This window comes from Thalassophryne amazonica, chromosome 4, assembly GCF_902500255.1.
Source record: "Thalassophryne amazonica chromosome 4, fThaAma1.1, whole genome shotgun sequence".
Taxonomy (NCBI): Eukaryota; Metazoa; Chordata; class Actinopteri; order Batrachoidiformes; family Batrachoididae; genus Thalassophryne; species Thalassophryne amazonica.
This window is the reverse complement of record NC_047106.1, coordinates 138839270-138861296: the sequence shown is the minus strand read 5'-3', so window position 1 is coordinate 138861296 and position 22027 is coordinate 138839270. Positions and strand designations below refer to the sequence as shown.

General features: G+C 40.0%; 1 protein-coding gene across 2 annotated transcripts; it reads left to right on the top strand.

Moving 5' to 3' along the window:
• Positions 1-7836: 7836 nt before the first annotated feature.
• Positions 7837-21595, top strand: foxa3 (forkhead box A3). Of its 2 annotated transcripts, XM_034168674.1 has the most exons (3): positions 7837-7848; positions 17936-18138; positions 20171-21595. In XM_034168674.1, the coding sequence occupies exons 2-3, from the start codon at positions 18067-18069 to the stop codon at positions 21497-21499; spliced, it is 1401 nt and encodes a 466-aa protein (XP_034024565.1). In that variant the 5' UTR covers positions 7837-7848; positions 17936-18066; the 3' UTR covers positions 21500-21595. The 2 variants fall into 2 exon arrangements, with proteins under 2 accessions (XP_034024565.1, XP_034024564.1); XM_034168673.1 differs by lacking the exon at positions 7837-7848 and having other exon boundaries at positions 17854-18138.
• The last annotated feature ends 432 nt before the right edge of the window (positions 21596-22027 follow it).

Here is a 22027-nt window from a genome sequence, read left to right as displayed (position 1 = left end):
AGTGACATATCCGTGATATCTCTGTTCATTATTAGATGAAAATTCAGTAAAGTATATCTTCTATTATACATTCCAAATCTAAGGTGGAACTCTACTAGTGTTTACAAGGTACACCTAAATATCTTTAACAAAAAAAAAAAAGAGCAGAGCCACAAGGTGCCTGGACTTGAGAACCAGGTATGGTAGGTTGAAAGGCTTTTTTATCCCATGAGAACTCTCCCTACCCACCTAAGCGGCTCATATGTTATGTTTGGGTAATTTACAATAGCATTTTTCATATTAAAATAAATTAAATATACACTGTAACAAAGGATAGGCCCATTAAGTTAAGTGAACTTAAGTCTTTTCTCCACTTTTAATGGCATGTTTAGGATATTGGACTCAAGTTTATATGTTTTCAAAACCTGAACTTAAAGCTATCCAGTGTCTTCACTAATTCTGAGTTGAAACAAAGCTTATCTTTAAGGTGAGTTAACTGATATCAGTTGAATTAACTCATTTCCAAGGCAGCTGGTGAACTTCAGTTTTTACAGTGTACCAACACTTTAGTGGAGTAGCTGCTGTACAGGGAGGGGATGAAAGCGTTGTCTCGGGGCCCAGGTCTGCATCCAGACACTCAGTCAATGGTACTCCTAAAAATTAGGGTGGAGGAAAATTCAATATAAAATTATTTTGATTTTCCGATAGCCTACCTGAGAATGCCGTCTCCCCAGTGATGGTCCTGATGAGCTTCTGGGTGTCTGTTGTTCCCCCTTTTTGTGTCGGATTTTAAACCAAACCATTTCTTTTTCACTGATTTCCTGCACTAAGTTATTACCCAAGTTGCAACATATCAGGGATAGAGAAATATGTTTTGAGCCAACTGGTCAGGATCAGTAGCACCAATTTTATTACTGGTCCTCCTGGTCCAAGGTAGAGGCCCAAGGTATTTGGAAGCTCAGAACCTCTGACGGTGAGCCTCAGCGTAGCATTAATCATCACATCATGCACATGGATTCAATCAGTATTGTATTTGTAAATCTGTAGCATGATAGGATCTTTTCAATTTGTGTTGAATCTATGTAAAGTAATACACATTTGCTTACATGATCCTTTCATGTGAAGGTACTGTGCACCTTATACTTCACTCTGTAATTCTGTCCTTATGCAGCCCAAACAGCTGTGTAAGCGCTCTAATATCTGACTTTTGGGGGGCAACAATTATATCTACAGCTTCTCAGAGTAGTCTGATTAAAATTTTATGATTGTTGAAGAAAATGTTAAAATTTCACATCACATTCAGATTTTGTAGCAAAATACAAACGATGAAACGTTGAACTTTTTACGTGTTCCATATACAGTGAGGAAAATAAGTATTTGAACACCCTGCAATTTTGCAAGTTCTCCCACTTAGAAATCATGGAGGAGTCTGAAATTTTCATCTTAGGTGCACGTCCACTGTGAGAGACATAATCTAAAAAAAAAAAAAAAAAATCTGGAAATCACAATGTATGATTTTTTTTTAATAATGTATTTGTACACTCAACAAAAATATAAATGCAACACTTTTGGTTTTGCTCCCATTTTGTATGAGATGATCTCAAAGATGTAAAAATTTTTCCACATACACAATATCACCATTTCCCTCAAATATTGTTCACAAACCAGTCTAAATCTGTGATAGTGAGCACTTCTCCTTTGCTGAGTTAATCAAATCAATTTTATTTATATAGCGCCAAATCACAACAAACAGTTGCCCCAAGGCGCTTTATATTGTAAGGCAAAGCCATACAATAATTACGCAAAAACCCCAACGGTCAAAACGACCCCCTGTGAGCAAGCACTTGGCAACAGTGGGAAGGAAAAACTCCCTTTTAACAGGAAGAAACCTCCAGCAGAACCAGGCTCAGGGAGGGGCAGTCTTCTGCTGGGACTGGTTGGGGCTGAGGGAGAGAACCAGGAAAAAGACATGCTGTGGAGGGGAGCAGAGATCAATCACTAATGATTAAATGCAGAGTGGGGCATACAGAGCAAAAAGAGAAAGAAACACTCAGTGCATCATGGGAACCCCCCAGCAGTCTAAGTCTATAGCAGCATAACTAAGGGATGGTTCAGGGTCACCTGATCCAGCCCTAACTATAAGCTTTAGCAAAAAGGAAAGTTTTAAGCCTAATCTTAAAAGTAGAGAGGGTGTCTGTCTCCCTGATCCTGATCTAGAAGAATTTTAAATTCTATTCTAGAATTAACAGGAAGCCAATGAAGAGAGGCCAATATGGGTGAGATATGCTCTCTCCTTCTAGTCCCTGTCAGTACTCTAGCTGCAGCATTTTGAATTAACTGAAGGCTTTTCAGGGAACTTTTACGACAACCTGATAATAATGAATTACAATAGTCCAGCCTAGAGGAAATAAATGCATGAATTAGTTTTTCAGCATCACTCTGAGACAAGACCTTTCTAATTTTAGAGATATTGTGCAAATGCAAAAAAGCAGTCCTACATATTTGTTTAATATGCACATTGAATGACATATCCAGATCAAAAATGACTCCAAGATTTCTCACAGTATTACTAGAGGTCAGGGTAATGCCATCCAGAGTAAGGATCTGGTTAGACACCATGTTTCTAAGATTTGTGGGGCCAAGTACAATAACTTCAGTTTAATCTGAGTATAAAAGGAGGAAATTAGAGGTCATCCATGTCTTTATGTCTGTAAGACCATCCTGCAGTTTAGCTAATTGGTGTGTGTCCTCTGGCTTCATGGATAGATAAAGCTGGGTTTCATCTGCGTAACAATGAAAATTTAAGCAATGCCGTCTAATAATACTGCCTAAGGAAACATGTATAAAGTGAATAAAATTGGTCCTAGCACAGAACCTTGTGGAACTCCATAATTAACCTTAGTCTGTGAAGAAGATTCCCCATTTACATGAACAAATTGTAATCTATTAGATAAATATGATTCAAACCACCGCAGCGCAGTGCCTTTAATACCTATGGCATGCTCTAATCTCTGTAATAAAATTTTATGGTCAACAGTATCAAAAGCAGCACTGAGGTCTAACAGAACAAGCACAGAGATGAGTCCACTGTCTGAGGCCATAAGAAGATCATTTGTAACCTTCACTAATGCTGTTTCTGTACTATGATGAATTCTAAAACCTGACTGAAACTCTTCAAATAGACCATTCCTCTGCAGATGATCAGGTAGCTGTTTTACAACTACCCTTTCAAGAGTTTTTGAGAGAAAAGGAAGGTTGGAGATTGGCCTATAATTAGCTAAGATAGCTGGGTCAAGTGATGGCTTTTTAAGTAATGGTTTAATTACTGCCACCTTAAAAGCCTGTGGTACATAGCCAACTAATAAAGATAGATTGATCATATTTAACATCGAAGCATTAATTAATGGTAGGGCTTCCTTGAGCAGCCTGGTAGGAATGGGGTCTAATAGACATGTTGATGGTTTGGAGGAAGTAACTAATGAAAATAACTCAGAACAATCGGAGAGAAAGAGTCTAACCAAATACCGGCATCACTGAAAGCAGCCAAAGAGAACGATATGTCTTTGGGATGGTTATGAGTAATTTTTTCTCTAATAGTTAAAATTTTATTAGCAAAGAAAGTCATGAAGTCATTACTAGTTAAAGTTAAAGGAATACTCGGCTCAATAGAGCTCTGACTCTTTGTCAGCCTGGCTACAGTGCTGGAAAGAAACCTGGGGTTCTTATTTTCTTCAATTAGTGATGAGTAGTAAGATGTCCTAGCTTTACGGAGGGCTTTTTTTATAGAGCAACAGACTCTTTTTCCAGGCTAAGTGAAGATCTTCTAAATTAGTGAGACGCAATTTCCTCTCCAACTTACGGGTTATCTGCTTTAAGCTGCGAGTTTGTGAGTTATACCACGGAGTCAGGCACTTCTGATTTAAAGCTCTCTTTTTCAGAGGAGCTACAGCATCCAAAGTTGTCTTCAATGAGGATGTAAAACTATTGATGAGAATAGTAATCCATCCAAATAATCCATCCCACCTCACAGGTGTGCCATATCAAGATGCTGATTAGACACCATGATTAGTGCACAAGTGTGCCTTAGACTGTCCACAATAAAAGGCCACTCTGAAAGGTGCAGTTTTATCACACAGCACAATGCCACAGATGTCGCAAGATTTGAGGGAGCGTGCAATTGGCATGCTGACAGCAGGAATGTCAACCAGAGCTGTTGCTCGTGTATTGAATGTTCATTTCTCTACCATAAGCCGTCTCCAAAGGCGTTTCAGAGAATTTGGCAGTACATCCAACCAGCCTCACAACCGCAGACCACGTGTAACCACACCAGCCCAGGACCTCCACATTCAGCATGTTCACCTCCAAGATCGTCTGACACCAGCCACTCGGACAGCTGCTGAAACAATCGCTTTGCATAACCAAAGAATTTCTGCACAAACTGTCAGAAACCGTCTCAGGGAAGCTCATCTGCATGCTCGTCGTCCTCATTGGGGTCTCGACCTGACTCCAGTTCGTCGTCGTAGCCGACTTGAGTGGGCAAATGCTCACATTAGCTGGCGTTTGGCACGTTGGAGAGGTGTTCTCTTCACGGATGAATCCTGGTTCACACTGTCCAGGGCAGATGGCAGACAGCGTGTGTGGTGTCGTGTGGGTGAGCGGTTTTCTGATGTCAATGTTGTGGATCGAGTGGCCCATGGTGGCGGTGGGGTTATGGTATTGGCAGGCGTCTGTTATGGACGAAGAACACAGGTGCATTTTATTGATGGCATTTTGAATGCACAGAGATACCGTGACGAGATCCTGAAGCCCATTGTTGTGCCATACATCCAAGAACATCACCTCATGTTGCAGCAGGATAATGCACGGCCCCATGTTGCAAGGATCTGTACACAATTCTTGGAAGCTGAAAATGTCCCAGTTCTTGCATGGCCAACATTCCACAGGCCACAACTGACAACCTGATCAACTCTATGCGAAGGAGATGTGTTGCACTGCATGAGGCAAATGGTGGTCACACCAGTTACTGACTGGTATCCCCCCCCAATAAAACAAAACTGCACCTTTCAGAGTGGCCTTTTATTGTGGGCAGTCTAAGGCACACCTGTGCACTAATCATGGTGTCTAATCAGCATCTTGGTATGGCACACCTGTGAGGTGGGATGGGTTATCTCAGCAAAGGAGAAGTGCTCACTATCACAGATTTAGACTGGTTTGTGAACAATATTTGAGGGAAATGGTGATATTGTGTATGTGGAAAAAGTTTTAGATCTTTGAGTTCATCTCATACAAAATGGGAGTAAAACCAAAAGTGTTGCATTTATATTTTTGTTGAGTGTATGTTACTGCTGCAAATAAGTATTTGAACACCAACCAACCAGCAAGAATTCTGTCTCTCACAGACCTGTTAATTTTTCTTTAAGAAGCCCTCTTATTCTGCACTCTTTACCTGTATTAATTGCACCTGTTTGAACTTGTTACCTGTATAAAAGACACCTGTTCACACAATCAATCACACTCCAACCTGTCCACCACAGCCGAGACCAAAGAGCTGTCTAAGGATACCAGGGACAAAACTGTAGACCTGTACAAGGCTGGGATGGACTACAGGACAACAGGCAAGCAGCTGGGTAGAAGACAACAACTGTTATGATTATTTATTAGAAAGTGGAAGAAACACAAGATGACTGTCAATCTCCCTCGGTCTGGGATTCCATGCAAGATCTCACCTCGTGGGGTAAGGATGATTCTGAGAAAGCTCAGAACTACACAGAAGGACCTGGTCAATGACCTGAAGATTACATTAGTAACACATGATGCAGTCATGGTTTAAAATCCTGCAGGGCAGCAAGGTCCCCTTGCTCAAGCCAGCACATGTCCAGGCCCGTTTGAAGTTCACCAGTGACCATCTGGATGATCCAGAGGAGGCATGGGAGAAGGTCATGTGGTCAGATGAGACCAGAATAGAGCTTTTTGGAATCAACTCCACTTACCATGTTTAGAGGATGAGAACAAGCCCAAGAAAACCATCCCAACCGTGAAGCATGGGGGTGGAAACATCATACTGTGGGGGTGCTCTTCTGCAAAGCGGACAGGACGACTGCACCGTATTGAAGGGAGGCTGGACGGGGTCATGTATTGTGAGATTTTGGCAAACAACCTCCTTCCCTCAATAAGAGCATTGAAGATGGGTCATGGCTGGGTCTTCCAGCATGACAATGGCCCCAAACACACAGCCAGGGCAACTAAGGAGGGGCTCCGTAAGAAGCATTTCAAGGTCCTGGAGTGGCCTGGCCAGTCTCCAGACCTGAACTCAATAGAAAATCTTTGGAGGGAGCTGAAGCTCCGAACCTGCAAGATCTAGGGAAGATCTGTATGGAGGAGTGGACCAAAATCCCTGCTGCAGTGTGTGAAAACTTGGTCAAGAACTACAGGAAACATTTGACCTCTGTAATTGCAAACAACGGCTACTGTACCAAATATTAACATTGATTTTCACAGGTGTTCAAATACTTATTTGCAGCAGTAACAGACAAATAAATTATTAAAAAATCATACATTGTGATTTCCGGATTTTTTTTTATTATTTTTTTTTAGATTATGTCTCTCACAGTGGACATGCACCTAAGATGAAAATTTCAGACCCCTCCATGATTTCAAAGTGGGAGAACTTGCAAAATCACAGGGTGTTCAAATACTTATTTTCCTCACTGCATGGGCATCCAGTGTTGCTATGGTAACTCTCATCTGTCGAGACTCAGCGATTCTGTCTGTGCTCTGCTCCTGTTAAAGACGTTCTATTTAAGCTAAAAGTAGTGTGTGGACACCGCATACTTTTACATGATTCTCCTTTGTTGACTGAACTTCATTCATGTTCTCAGTGGTTCAACTGAGTGGCACAGTGTGGGTCACTGTAATCTGCAAAGTGCAAACAGTTATTTAAGGCGCAAGATTGAAAAAAAAATTGTCGGGTTTGTCAAACACTTTTAATCAGTAGACTGACAAGAGTTTTAACTAGACATCGGTCTAGCACGGGAAAATATCAACTAGACATAGGTCAAAGGTCCGTGTCCTTTGACCAGTGGATTTCTCTACCCCTGCATATGTCCTGGATAGACTTGCCAGACTCGGTTTAACTACATTAGAAGATAGACGCACCAGAGATGATTTAATTGAAATGTACAAGATCCTACATGGACATAATAATATTAATTTTTAAATCTTCTTTGAAATGAGAAGATATGCTGGCCTTAGAGGCCATGGACTGAGCCTTGAGGTTGAAAGGTCTAGATTGAACACTAGAAACACTCGGAGAGAGCAAAGAGAGCAAAGGAGAGAGCATATCTCACCCATATTGGCCTCTCTTCATTGGCTTCCTGTTAATTCTAGAATAGAATTTAAAATTCTTCTTCTTACTTATAAGGTTTTGAATAATCAGGTCCCATCTTATCTTAGGGACCTCATAGTACCATATCACCCCAATAGAGCGCTTCGCTCTCAGACTGCAGGCTTACTTGTAGTTCCTAGGGTTTGTAAGAGTAGAATGGGAGGCAGAGCCTTCAGCTTTCAGGCTCCTCTCCTGTGGAACCAGCTCCCAATTCAGATCAGGGAGACAGACACCCTCTCTACTTTTAAGATTAGGCTTAAAACTTTCCTTTTTGCTAAAGCTTATAGTTAGGGCTGGATCAGGTGACCCTGAACCATCCCTTAGTTATGCTGCTATAGACTTAGACTGCTGGGGGGTTCCCATGATGCACTGTTTCTTTCTCTTTTTGCTCTGTATGCACCACTCTGCATTTAATCATTAGTGATTGATCTCTGCTCCCCTCCACAGCATGTCTTTTTCTTGGTTCTCTCCCTCAGCCCCAACCAGTCCCAGCAGAAGACTGCCCCTCCCTGAGCCTGGTTCTGCTGGAGGTTTCTTCCTGTTTAAAGGGAGTTTTTCCTTCCCACTGTCGCCAAGTGCTTGCTCACAGGGGGTCGTTTTGACCGTTGGGGTTTTTACGTAATTATTGTATGGCCTTGCCTTACAATATAAAGCGCCTTGGGGCAACTGTTTGTTGTGATTTGGCGCTATATAAATAAAATTGATTGATTGATTGATTGATTGATTGATTGATTGAAACCTCCGCCAAGGCCATAGGGTCACTGACGTCACATGGAGTACCTTTTGGCAAAGAGACTTATTCCACGTCGTTTCATGCATCTACCGTCATGTTTCAGATTCAGTGGTTAAACCCTTAGATCTTCAGCAAATGTCTTTATAAAGAGAAACTGCATGAACTACACAAGTTTTTTTTTTTCCTAATAAGTTTATTCAATGAGGAGAAACAGATGCTAAATTATTGTTGTGTCGTAACTTAATTTTTCTTCAGCCTTTGTGACCCGTCTTCATGAAGTTAGATGCAAAAATGTTGAAATTGGCCCTATCCTGCAATGATAAAGAATCCTTTAAAAAAAATAACTGGATCCGGATCCTGTTCCGGATCATTACCAAAATTTAATGACTTCTAAGTTAGGCCAAGATACACCCCTGGTAAAAATTTCATTGAAATCCATTTAGGATTTTTTGAGTAATCCTGCTAACAAACAAACCAACCAACCAACAAACAAACGGACACGACCAAAAACATAACTTCCTTGGCGGAGGTAATAAGGAAAAAAAAAAAAAAATCAACAATAGAGCTATTATGTTGTGGAATAGTTTGCCTTGGTATGTGATTACCTCGCCTAGTGTGGATGCTTTTAAATAAAATTATGATTTGTATTATGGTTTTAATGTATTTTTTCCCTTGTTTGTTGTTGTTATCATGTGGCGATATATACAAATTTGTATACATTTTTCCACAATAAAATGAATTATCATTATGCAGCATTACCTCCTCTTCTGAACTGCCACAGTTCTTTTTTCTCTTTGCCTGAAATTGATTTTTCTTTTGCTTTCGGCATTTTGTTTCCTCTTTATTATGAAATCTGCATCTGGACACAGCAATGGAGTGTCCTGCCCTTTTATGGGCATTAATGGGCTGTTAATTATGCTAATCATTGTTAATTAGGCCTACCAGGCATGCACTTTCAATTTACGAGGAGAAGAGATTCATCAACTTAAGAACACAGCTGTGAACAATTCTGCAGTTTAAGAACACGCTGATGAATCTGATGTAGACATTTCTTAAGAACCTTCTTAGGGACAGCTTAAAAAGGAATCTAAGAAGATTCTTTAAAAGATACTGTGAATGAAGCCCACTGTTCAGTCTGAAATGTGTCGCTCATGAAAATTCAGTAGGTATATCTTATATAGTATATTCCAATTCTAAGATGGAATATGCTAGTATACTAAGGTATATCTAAATATCTAAAAAGGAAGCATAAAATAGAAGAGTAGAAAAGAGTAGAGTAGAGCCACTTAGGTGCCTGGTCTTGAGAACCAGGGATGGTAGGTTGAAAAGCTTTTTTATCCCATGGGAACTCTCTCTACCCACCCAAGCGGCTCAAGAAAAAGGATATATAATAATAAATAATAAGACATAAGAAAGATAAGAGTACCATACTGTTTGTATTTCTTAAACATGAGTGGAAATGATGTCCAATACATATTCAGGGACTTGCAAATATTCGTGTAAACTTGACTGAAGAAAACTGGCTGTAAAAGTGATGATTCACTGGAAATTCATCAAAGGTTGCCAATAACTACAGCCAGCATACATTTTATGTCAGGAATTTTAGTTTCACTTTATGAAAACATTTTGTTTTGCTCTTGTTACTTTGGACATTTAAAAAAAATGTTGATTCAACAAAATTGCTTCATTTACATTTATTTCTGACCAATGTGCTCATAAAATGTAGGAGGACCAACAATTTTGTCCAGGTGTGTAGGACTCCCTCCGGGGTGTCTGGATGTCTTGGTGGCTTCCCTCACTCATCTCATTGTTGTGCAGTTCATTTTTTTTTCAGAACTGCCTCCTCCAGACAGTACTATATATTTCTTAATGATTGATAGAAATGAAGTCCAGGATCAGTTCATTAACTTGGAAATGTTTGTGCATTAATCCCCTGGCTTGTCTTAAAAAAATAGTGGTGTCAAAGTGATGTTTTTTAGTAATATTAATAATCCTTTTTTTTTTTTTTTGACGTTACTTATGGCTTCTAAAAATGGAAGGACTGTGTATAAAAAGTGCCACTGTCCAAATACTTATGGACCTAACTATCACTGCAAAATATGATTCATTTTCATATGAAATGTTGTTGCACACTTCTGGCAGATAGTTGTGTGTCTCACATTCTGAACATGACGTCACGTGATGCTGATACTGACATTGCTGCTGTCTGCCACGAGGTGGCAGCCTGTCTCAGTTATGACGTGGGGATAAACCACATTCTCAACACTTATTCAACTCATTTAAAATTGTGAATTCCTGTGTTTATTTGTTTGTGACTGATTCTGTTCACTCACTCACTCACTGGTGATGTTTGATATCTAACTTCAAAGCCTCAGAAACACAAATGAAGCAAAATCAAATATGTCTCTTAAAAATATCCAATCCTTAAAGAGAAAGTTCTGTTATTTAAAGATTGTATTTGCAATGATATTCAGACATTCAGACACAAGAAAGAAATGTAAAGAATTTAAGAAAGAAAAACTGGACATTTTGATTTTTCCCCTCTAAAGCCAAAGAAGTCCACTTTAAATTGATCCATGGCATCAAACAATGAATATCAGTCACATTAAATTTGAATATTGATGTTTGTTTGTTTTTTTTTACCCAGAAATGAAACATCTGTAAGAATTTTACTAATCAGTTAAGTTTACACTTCATCTCTGTTGCAATTAATGAAATACTGAAAAACAATTACTTCAATGATCATGAAATAATTTTATGAAACAGAGTTGTTTTTATATTTAAAAATGTTAAGTTATCAAAGTTAACCTCTTTTACTTTTCAAGGATGACATTCAATTGTGGTGTGATTATTCTATGAATTTAGAGAACTTTTATGTTGAATTTGGAATAATTTATTATCTTCCTGAAAAGAAGATTAAAAAAAAATCTGTGCTTTTGTGCAGAGATATTTTTTAATCTTCTTTTCAGTAAACTCAAACTAATCCAGCTTGTTGATGCTGCTCCATCTGGAACCACAATGTTTTTCAGAAATATTGTGATTATTGTTGTTATCATTATTGAGTCACATGTTTCCAGTTTCAAAGACACGTCACTGGAACTGTGGGACCTGATATATAGAAGCAAATGAGAAGACTTTTTGTTTTAATAATGAATAGGTGAACTTCATTTCTGCAGATCTGAGGTGACTGTTGATTTGGCACAAATTTTACACCGGCAGCCCTTCCTGACACAGCACCACAATACACAGCAAACAGGTAGGAATGGTCTTGAACCACACACCTTCTTAGTGCACCAGCTGCTTGGTCACCGCGCTGCCTGACAGTACAGCTGTTAGTAATACTGGCAAAAACGTTCAGTCAGTAAAGTAACTCCACAAATGCACAAACCATTAACACTTTTAGTTTTTCTGTCTTTTAATATCTTTCTGTGATGTGATTAACCCCAGACTCTTGTGTTATTTTGTGTGCTGCTTCTGTTTTGTATATATATATATATATATATATATATATATATATATATATATATATATATATATATATATATATAGTTTTGTTTTACGCTTTTTACTCTTTTAATTCATTTTATTAGTAATTGGAGCGGGCCGCAGCCTCAACTTTACCCAAATTCTGGGTCTTTTAGTGAAGCTCAGGGCTAGGGGCCGGCGATCACCTTAGTATTTCCTGTTTGTCTTGTTATTTAATGTTGACAAATTCTACTGTATTACTTGTCTTTCTGACACCTGATTCTGCTTTTTCTCTCTGTTTAAGGTGTGGCTCCATCCGGAGATGGGAGCTGTATTCATGTTGGCGACCCTCCTGTACTGTGCACCAACAACATTTCCTGTATATTCATTTTGTGAATTATTCTGTAATTTGTGTTTGTAGCATGGCCCAAGCAGAGGGTCATTGAGTCTGGTCTGCTTGAGGTTTCTTCCTCACAGGGAGTTTTTCCTTACCACTGCTGCTCTGGGGATTAGTATATATATATATATATATATATATATATATATATATATATATATATATAAACTGACGTTACACAACACGACCTGTTTCCAGCGGTTGTGCCGAGGCTGGTTGTGCCGAGCCTTGTGTTTAGTGGCTGCAGCACCCTGCTCTGTGCACCGCTGGGTTGTGTGTTTGAGGTCCTTCTGTCAGAATGCACACAGAAGTCAGGGGGTTATGATGTGTGAGTGAACCCTTATCCTGTCTTTGGCTCAGGCTCTGCAGGTCAGAGGTCACTGGCCTTTTGTTTCGGGCACATTCCAGATTAAACAGCTAATTTGGTTCCACTTAATGACACTGAGGTGTTAATGGATCTGATAGAGAAAAGGTGACAAAGTCTCAGCCGCCATGAAAACACCATTAAAAAAAGTGTCACCGTCATAAATATTTAGGAAAGCTGCTGTGCTCGCGGCGCGCATTAGAGCGCACAGCGCGCGCGGGCGCGGGCGCAGCAGCAGCTCCTCTTTTTGACATTAAAGACGTCGCAGCTTCCTGCGGGACTTCTGATTTCCTCGCCTCTTAATCCCGTCGACCTCCCGCCTGCGCAGCGCTTTTGGCGCACTGAGCGGCCGTTAGTGCGCATTGACATTCACAGCGCTGTCTGGACCCGGAGCCGATGTGGATTCCGCGCCCGAAGCGGGATCAGAGGCTTTGACCTCGGGTCAATGTGGCAAAGTGACGTTTGACTTTCAGACGATCAAAACACACACAGTAAGTTTAACCTGCTTTTATCTTCATCAATCAACTCTGCGTCATTTCCGCGTGACTCTTTTGAAAGCGTTCATATTGTGCTTTTTTTTTTCTTTTTTTTTTTTTAATCAGAACGGTCCTCAAAGTGTGGGCGGAGCCACAAATATTCTGCCCTCATGACGACAAACGATCACAGGAGACATTTCTGATCTCACACACAAACTTGTCTTTAATGTGGTCTTCAAAGGTTTTCTGGATGAAATCAGGTTTCCACCATCAGCAGCTTTTGTCATGTGCTGGATGACACAAAATCAATCAATCAGTCAATCAATCAATCAATCAATCAATCAATCAATCAATCAATCAATCAATCAATCAATCATATTTATTTATAAAGCCCTTTACAGCAACCAGATAAAGTGCTTTACAATAAAATCAAAGATTCACAAGAATAAAACAAACATACAATAAAGTTACATAATGTATATAATGTTAAATAAAACAAAACATGTCAGAGCAGCACCACGATTTAAAGCCAGTTTAAATAAATACGTCTTTAGCTTTGAGTTAAAAAGTGCCAGGACAGGAGGTAACTTGTTCCAGGTTCAGCTACCGCAAAAGCACAAGCCCAGAGTTTATATTCTGACCTCAGAACATTGACATAAAGTTGACCGGCCACCCGTAATCTCCTCCTGTAGGTGCGGAAAGTTAAAATTTCAGATGTTGCAAGATCATTAACGTTTCTGTGTAGGCTCTCAGTTGTCCAGGTGGTTTCTAGTAGAGAAGCTTGAATCTTCAACTGGACTGGGTTGCTTGATGCGAGGACGTTTCGCTTCAAATCGCAGAAGCTTCCTCAGCTAAAACTCTTGCTCTCGTAGTCTGACTTCTGTCTTGACTCATGTAGAGAAGAATAAACAGAGGCCAACAATAATAACTTTAAAAACAAACATTAAGATCTTAAAATCAATTCTAAAATGAACTGGAAGCCAGTGGAGTGAGTAAAGTACAGGTGTAATGTGCTCACGTCTGAAAGTGTTCATTAAAAGATGAACAGCAGCCTTTTACAAATTGGAGGCGTGCAAGAGAAGACTGGTTAGTATAAAACACATGACAGTAATCAAGTCGAGCTGATGAAGGCATGAATGCCCACCACACAATCATGTCTAGATAACTAGATAGAACTTCATTGATCCCTTGGGAAGAGTCCCTCAGGGAAACTAAGGTTCCAGCAGCATTGGATAGCAGCACACAGGGTAAGAAGCATACAGAGTATCAAACATAAAAGTAAAAAATAATTTGTGAAATACTGAGGAAGGGCTGTACTTTAGCCAGAAGACGTAGCTGGAAGAAACTTGCTTTGACAACAGAGTTTATCTGTTGATCAAACCTCAAATAGCTGTCAAATATCACTCTCAAATTCTTGACAGCTGGTTTTACATAATCAGCCAGAGCACCAAAGTTATTAAGACATAACAAGGGGCCGTATGCATGGCTGAAAAAGGAATTTTACTGGAGGTAGCAAGTGTCTTTCTAAATCAATGTATACACACACACACACACACACATATATATATATATATATATATATATATATATATATATATATATATATATATATATATATATATATATATATATATATATATATATATATGTATGTCAGATTGGATTTTAGCCTTGAATTAATGTATAATTAAAAAATAATTGAGAACAAATTAAGAACAAAACATAATATAATATTACATAGTATAACAGTGCATCTGGAAAGTATTCACAGTGCTTCACTTTTTCCACATTTTGTTTCAGCTTTATTCCAAAATTGAGTTAATTAATTTTTCCCTTTCAAAATTCTACTCACAGAATCCCATGACAACATGAAGTTTTTTTTTTCTTTGAAATGTTTGCAAATTTATTAATGAGCTGTCTCGGAGAAAATCAGGCGGGGTTGGCTGGATGACTGACTACGATTTTGATGAAAATTTCACCATATACCCTTCAAGTAGACTGATTAGGAATGGCAAAGTTAGTTTTTCCATCAGGCAAAATTTTACTTGAATTTTGGTCCATTCAAAATTTAATGTCAAAATGGCCTCAGATTGTGTTACATTAAAATAAATGATTTACTTTGGATACATTCTGATCATGTGCAAATGTACATACTGAAATATAAATCAAACAGGTTTTTTTCAGTGCACATCTGTAAGAATCAGATTTCCTGTCTTTTGCAGTCCAGTCTTCTTCACCATGTAATGGTACAAATTAATGAAATGTGTTTAAATAACATATATATATATAAACACCTTTAAGTATTGTATTATTTTAAATGAATGTATTACTTTGGATTTCTGCTTTCAAACAACTGCTGTTCATTTTTTATCTATCTATCTATATATCTGTCTATCTATCTGTAAACATTATGCAGACTATTTTTGCATTCATTACCTCCACCAACAAAGTTGTTTGTTATGTCCACCAAAGACGTAATAAAATCATCAGCATTTATTTATCTGTCTGTCTGTCTGTTAGCAGGATTATGTCAAAACTAATGCATGGATTTTGACAAAACTTTTACCACACATAGATATTAGGCCATGGAAGACTGGATTCTGCATCAGGATTTCAATTTGTTCCCTTCACTTTGTCGGATTTTAAGGATTACGTCAAAACTACTTAACGGATTTTCACCAAATTTTTACCAGACATTGGTGACGTGTGGTGAGGTTGATGGCTGGTGAGGCACTGACTTCATCACAATCAGATTTATAAACATATGAACCCCAGAGAGTAGCTTATTCATCATTTGATTGGCAGCACTAAACAGGTTATGTTTAAAATCTCATATCAGCATTCTTTACACATAAAAACTGTAGCACACAAAAAGCACATTTTAAAAAAAATGTTATTATGGTCTTACCTTTACTTATAAATGAAGTCCATGTGCCGCTCCTTCTGAACAAAAGCATCAATCACTTGTTTGTAGAAGTTTACCTTATCTTCCTTCAGTTTTAAAATTCTCTCTGTCTCAGTGGAGATCACTGCTGGGGAAGAAAGTCGTCCTTCATCAGTCCTGTTCCTACTATATGTTTTTATGTTTTCTCACTTTAAATGTGAGTGGTCGACCACGCGTGTTTGATGACACTTCTTTGCAAATTCTTCACGTCATCTGAGTCCAGACATTGTCACAAGTTGAGAAAATAAGGCAGGAAAAGTAGAAAAGTTTCAGTTTGGATATGTAATCCTCCATTCTAAAACTAAAGTCCAGGTGAGAGGAAAAAATAAACGAACGGCTGCTCTTGTAGCTTGCTGTCACTTATTCTGCAGCTGAGCAGTTGCTGTAAAAAAGAATCCGTGGGATCACTAGTGCCCCCTACCATGAGGCAGGAGAAGTGCGTGCCTCACTTGGTGCCTTTTTGCGGCCATGTTGTGATTGCTCAGCACACGAAACACATCACACACATACAGCTGTTGACAAAAAACACTGTACATTATGTACATCAGCTAAACTATGGAATTTAAGTTCATAAGTGTTTGATCATTTTAATGGTGACATGCAGAGAGACAGTGAGACAGTCTGACTGCACAGCATGACAGCAGTTAGACCAGTAAAAAATTAAAAAATAATCTAAAACTGGTGAAGTTAAAAGGAAAATAACTTTATAGTACAAATCACTGGATAAATATAACCATTTCATTTGCTCTTAATTGTGCCTCCCCTGACTACACGTCACTGGTGTTAGGCCTTGGAAGAATCCATTAAATTTTGGCAGTGATCTGGATCCGGATTCTGGATCAAGATTTCACTTTGCAGACTTTTCTTATTCTTATTATTCAAAACTACTTCACGGATATGACATCACGATGTAACAACCAAGATCAGGAAGACACTATTTTGTTTCAGCTTGTGAATTAAATATCAGATTGATCAGTTGGACCATTCTGGATCAGTATGCAATTATTGCATTGTGTTGCGGAATCCGGTTCCAGGTAAAGTCCGGGTCACCTATCTTTTATTTTGAGTCCTCGTCAACCCTTGGTGGATGTTGGAAAATTTGAAAAATCCCTATCCTTTAACACTGAACGATTTTTTCAAAAATTTATAACTGTCAAAAGAGATCAAATTTTTTTTCATATAGAGTGTTATGTTGGATGGCATCCTTTATCAACTGACAAAGTTTGATCCGGATCTGAACCATATTACAGATTTTGTGGCCATTTAAATTTAACATTGAAAACCAAAATTAATGTATATTTTAGATTATATTTTAATCAAACGTGCCCCAATCACTCTCATATTTGAAAGTGAGGTGCAGACTGATGCTCACTATCACCTGACAAAGTTTGATCCGGATCTGATCCGGACAGTGGATTTTGTGGACATTAATATTGAAAAGCCCATTTGATATACATTTTGCATATTATCTCAATCAAAAGTGCCTCAATCACTCTCATTTGTGACAGTGAGGTGCAAACTGGCACTCTCAATAAACAGACTAAGTTTGATCCGCATCGGAGTCGTTCTGCGGATTTAACAAATATTTGATTCTTTTTAACATTCACTCAAAAAATGATTCATTGGATGAACTCAATTAAGTAATGAGTAGGATTTCTATCTAATAAATATATATGTAGCCCCAGCTCAAATAAAGCACATCCATCAAGATAATTTAATTTAGTTTAGTTGGGACTGCTTATATTTATTAGATGGAAATTCAATCCAATGAGTCAGTTTTTTGAGTGTTGAAAGGAACTTTTATATTATGTTTTAAAAACAGGACTTTGAACTTGGATTTTTTTTTTTCCAAGATAAAACTTTGTGGAATTGGAAGCTGGTGTTGGCGGAGGTGTGCGCTCTGCGGTGCTCCACTTCAAAATGTTACTGCATGTGGTTCAAAGCAGTTTGCTGTGTCGCAATGGCTGATGGGACATATTTGGCCTTCAGGTGTCCACGGTGCCCGTGGCCCGGTGCAGTCGCACACCAGGGGGCCACATCGGCCTGTGATCGGGGCCCTTCCTGGATTCGAACCCTGTGGTGCGTCGTGACGAGCGGGGCGGGACCCGCTGCCCCTATAAGACCGGGACGTCCTGGCGCCGCCGCCGGATTGACGCTCTGGATCTCCGCCACAAACCTCCAGCCAGCCTGAAGCCAGCTCCTCGGTCCCGCGGATGGACGCCGTGGACCAGTGAGCGGTCTGGACTTTGCCCCTGAAGGATCCCGGTTGTGTTTTCGGTGACGGCGCTCAGATCAGTTCCTCTCCTCCAAACTGCCTCTTTGGGATGTTGAACTCCGTGAAGATGGAAAATCACGAACTGCCGGAGTGGAATACTTTCTACAGCGAGGCCAGCGAGGTGAACTAACTAAATAAATCGATATCGAGAAAAAGACTATTATTATTATTATTATTATTATTATTATTATTATTATTATTATTATTATTATTATTATTATTATTATTATTTACCGCACAGCGTGTTTTATTTATGCGCGCGCGCTTTACGCTTACGTGTTTTATAAATGATCAATTTCATTATTTTAAGTGAGATGAAAAAAAAAAAAACTTTTTCAGATGAACGCTGAACGACAAACAGCTGTGGTCCTAAAATATATCTAAACTCGTTCGTCTTTGTTCGGGCAGGAATTAAAACACCATAAAAATAAGCGCAGAGTCAGAATGGCGCATTTTAAAAAAAGAATTCCGACAAAATTCTTAATAAATCATTCCAAAAAAATTGAATCTAAACATCAAGGTTATAAAACGCGTTCTTCTCCCCTTTAGTATATTTTTATTTTCTTGAATTTTTGTCGTCCGTGGGGCCTTTTTTTCTGTCTGCAGTGTAAATGAAGCGACCCAGCGTCTCTTTACTCTCTAATTTAATTAGAGTTAATTCCATCAGCGGCTTCACTTCTCACCTCAGACGGACCTGATGAAATTACACAGAATCAAGAGTCTGATAATATTTAACCACCGCGCGTCTGTTCCTTTGGACATTTTGTCCCTCGGGCCGCCGCGGGCCTTTTGGCACAAAAACTTTATTCTGTCAAATTCAAAGACGCGAATCCCTCAAACTAAAGTACAAAAATACCCCAGAGAACTCCAAAATCTCTGTCTATTGATTGATTGATTGATTTTTTATTTTTGAAAATATATTAACTTTCTGTAAAGGCGCTGAAAAGGCCGCGTGCACATAGACGCACCATGACGCGCTTTTACGCATTTTCAGGTTAACGCCACAGTGTGAAATCCACGGCCACTCCGCGCACTGAGAGCCTCATTGTGCATTGATAAAACAGAAACCTCTCAGGAATAAATGCACGGCCAACATTTCCTTCACATTCATTTATTTTCCTCACAAAAAGCGTTTGTAAAGACTCCGCGCACGTTTTACGCGTCTTTATTGTTTTATGATATCATATATAAAGAATAAAACCCAGACTTCTGACTGCAACGTTTTTCGTTATTTATTTAGTTTTTTTATGATTATAATGAAACTGTGAAACAACGTGATCTGAATTAAATAAAAAGATAAAACCTGAGTGAAAACACAAAATAACACACTTTAAAATAACTACATGAAATCAATTCTTCCATAATGAAAAAAGGGAAACATGATTTAATAAATATCTACATTTGCACATGATCAGAATGTATCCAAATAACATCATTTTCTGATGTATTTCAATTAGATGTACATCAGAAAATGATGTTATTTGGATACATTCTGATCATGTGCAAATGTGCATATTGAAATCACATAAATCCAACATTTTTTTTAGTGCACGTCTGTGAAAGTCAGATTTCCTGTCTTTTGCAGCCCCAACTTCTTCTGCTGCACTTCACCATGTAGGTGTAAGTGGTGAAACAACAAACAAAATGATGTGCGTCGTCTCTCTGATGGAAACTGTAAACTTGGTGGCTTCCCTCAGAAGTCCAGTTTGTGCAGACTGACGCACATTACTGAGGACAACCTGCTCCACACCTTATGGTCCCATATCACTGTTTACATTTCATACAACCAGTCCAAATTTTATGCAACTTGTCTGAAGAAGAGTTTTTAATGTATATATTAAAGGCAGTGAACACTTACATAATCTAGTCTATTTGTATTTTATGTAGGTTTATATTATTTAATTGAGGTCATGATATAGACATTTCTTTTCATTTTGAATTTTTTTTAGATTTGAGGTTATAAAAATAATATAATTATGTGTGGACTTTATAGTTTTATAATTTCAAGCCAAATAATCTCTGAAAGTTGATTTTGTAGTGTGAGCCAGAATTATTTTGATAGTCAGTAACTTTTAATTAAAGACGTTTTTTCTTTCATCTGCCATGTTTCTGTGTGTAACCAGGTGTTGTTTTTTTTTTTTTTTTGTCTCCAGATGTATTCCTCTCCCAGCACCATGAACTCTGGTTTGGGCTCCATGGGAACCATCAACAGCTACATCAACCTGAACCCGGCCACGGCCTCGCCCGCAGGCATGAACATGGCGTACCCCAGCAGCAGCCTCAGCAGCTCCCCTCTGGCCTCCATGGGCTCTGGGCCCGGCCACATGCCGCTTTCCCCAGTGGCCTCCTCCTTGAGTTCGGGCTCACTCACTCAGCTGGGCACTGCCGCGTCTTCCTCCTTAGGTTCGCTATCCCACTACCAGAACATGGGCCAGTCCATGAGCCAGCTGGGATACCCGTCCAGTACCTCTCTGAGCCGGACGGGGCCTAAAGAGATTCCCCCTAAACCCTACAGGCGCTCACTGACCCACGCCAAACCGCCATACTCCTACATCTCCCTCATCACCATGGCAATCCAGCAAAGCGGAAGCAAGATGCTGACCCTAAACGAGATCTACCAGTGGATCATGGACTTGTTCCCCTATTACCGCGAGAACCAGCAGCGCTGGCAGAACTCCATCCGCCACTCGCTCTCCTTCAACGACTGCTTCGTCAAAGTGGCTCGCTCACCGGACAAGCCGGGCAAAGGTTCTTACTGGACGCTGCACCCACAGTCTGGAAACATGTTTGAAAACGGCTGCTACCTCAGACGCCAGAAACGCTTCAAGATAGAGGACAAGGCAGCAAAGAAAGGAGGCAAAACCCAGGAGATGAACACTGGGAAGGGAGGCCACAGTGGGGACAACCTGGTGGAGGAGCGCAGCCCAGCAGGAGGCTCGGAAGGAGCTGACTCGGCCCACTCAGACAACTCCCACCCCAGCTCCTCTTCAGATGACCAGCAACACCTGAGAAACTCCCTGGTTCCATTAGACTGCCCTGCGCTTTCCTCCTCACACCTCCACAGCCCACCGGTTTCTCTTCACCCTTCTTCATCCACCTCATCATCCATCCCGCCATCCTCCTTGTCCCTGTCCTCCACCACCTCGTCCTCCAACCTGCTCCTCCACACCCAGTCCTTAGGGGGTAATGTTCACCTTTTGCCCAGCACCGTGCAGCAGCACATGGACCTGCAGAGTGACGCTCTCAAGTCCCTGGACCCCCACTACAACTTCAACCACCCCTTCTCCATCACCAACCTCATGTCCAATGAGCAGAAGATGGACCTCAAGTCCTACCAGGACCAGGTGATGGCTTACAACAGCTATGCCAGCGGGTCTCCTGTGGGAGCTAAGCAGATCTACGACAGCCCAGGTCCGGTTACCATGGATTCAGGCGCTTATTACCAAACTTTGTACAGCCGCTCGGTGCTCAACACCTCCTAATGTGGACGCCCGCCACGCCCGCGTGCACGCGTGAGCTGGTGGAGGGGCTGCTGCTCCTCATCTAACTGGACATCTGTCTCTGTCTCTCTGTCTGTCTCTGTCTCTGTCTGTCTGTGTGTCTCTCTCTCTCTCTGTCAGTCTCTGTGTCTCTCTCTCAGTCTCTCTCTGTCTCTCTCTCAGTCTCTCTCTCTGTCTCTGTCTGTCTGTCTCTCTGTCTGTGTCCCTGGCTCACTGTCTCTGGCTCGTGTCCAGCAGCCTCAGGACAGACCCTCTCCTGACATGGCCACTGTGTTTGATGGACCAAAGAGCATCTTTTCTCTTTTGCTAACTCTGGCTGGACATTGACTCGCGCGGACGCCGGAGCGTTTCACAGAGCTGAGTGTGAGGCAATAAGAATCGCTCAGTTCAACTCATCTGTGTCAGTCAATAATGCTGAAGTCAAAGCCTGTTGTCGGAGGTCAAAGTGGCTCCTGTACAGATTGTAAATTTGCTAACATGCAGGGAAAAGGATATTTGCATTTATTTATG

Coding starts and splice junctions, on each gene's coding strand:
- foxa3 (XM_034168674.1), top strand. CDS start 18,067: ATGTTGAACTCCGTGAAGATGGAAAATCACGAACTGCCGGAGTGGAAT. Junction 18,139..20,170: donor TCTACAGCGAGGCCAGCGAG/GTGAACTAACTA, acceptor TTTTGTCTCCAG/ATGTATTCCTCTCCCAGCAC.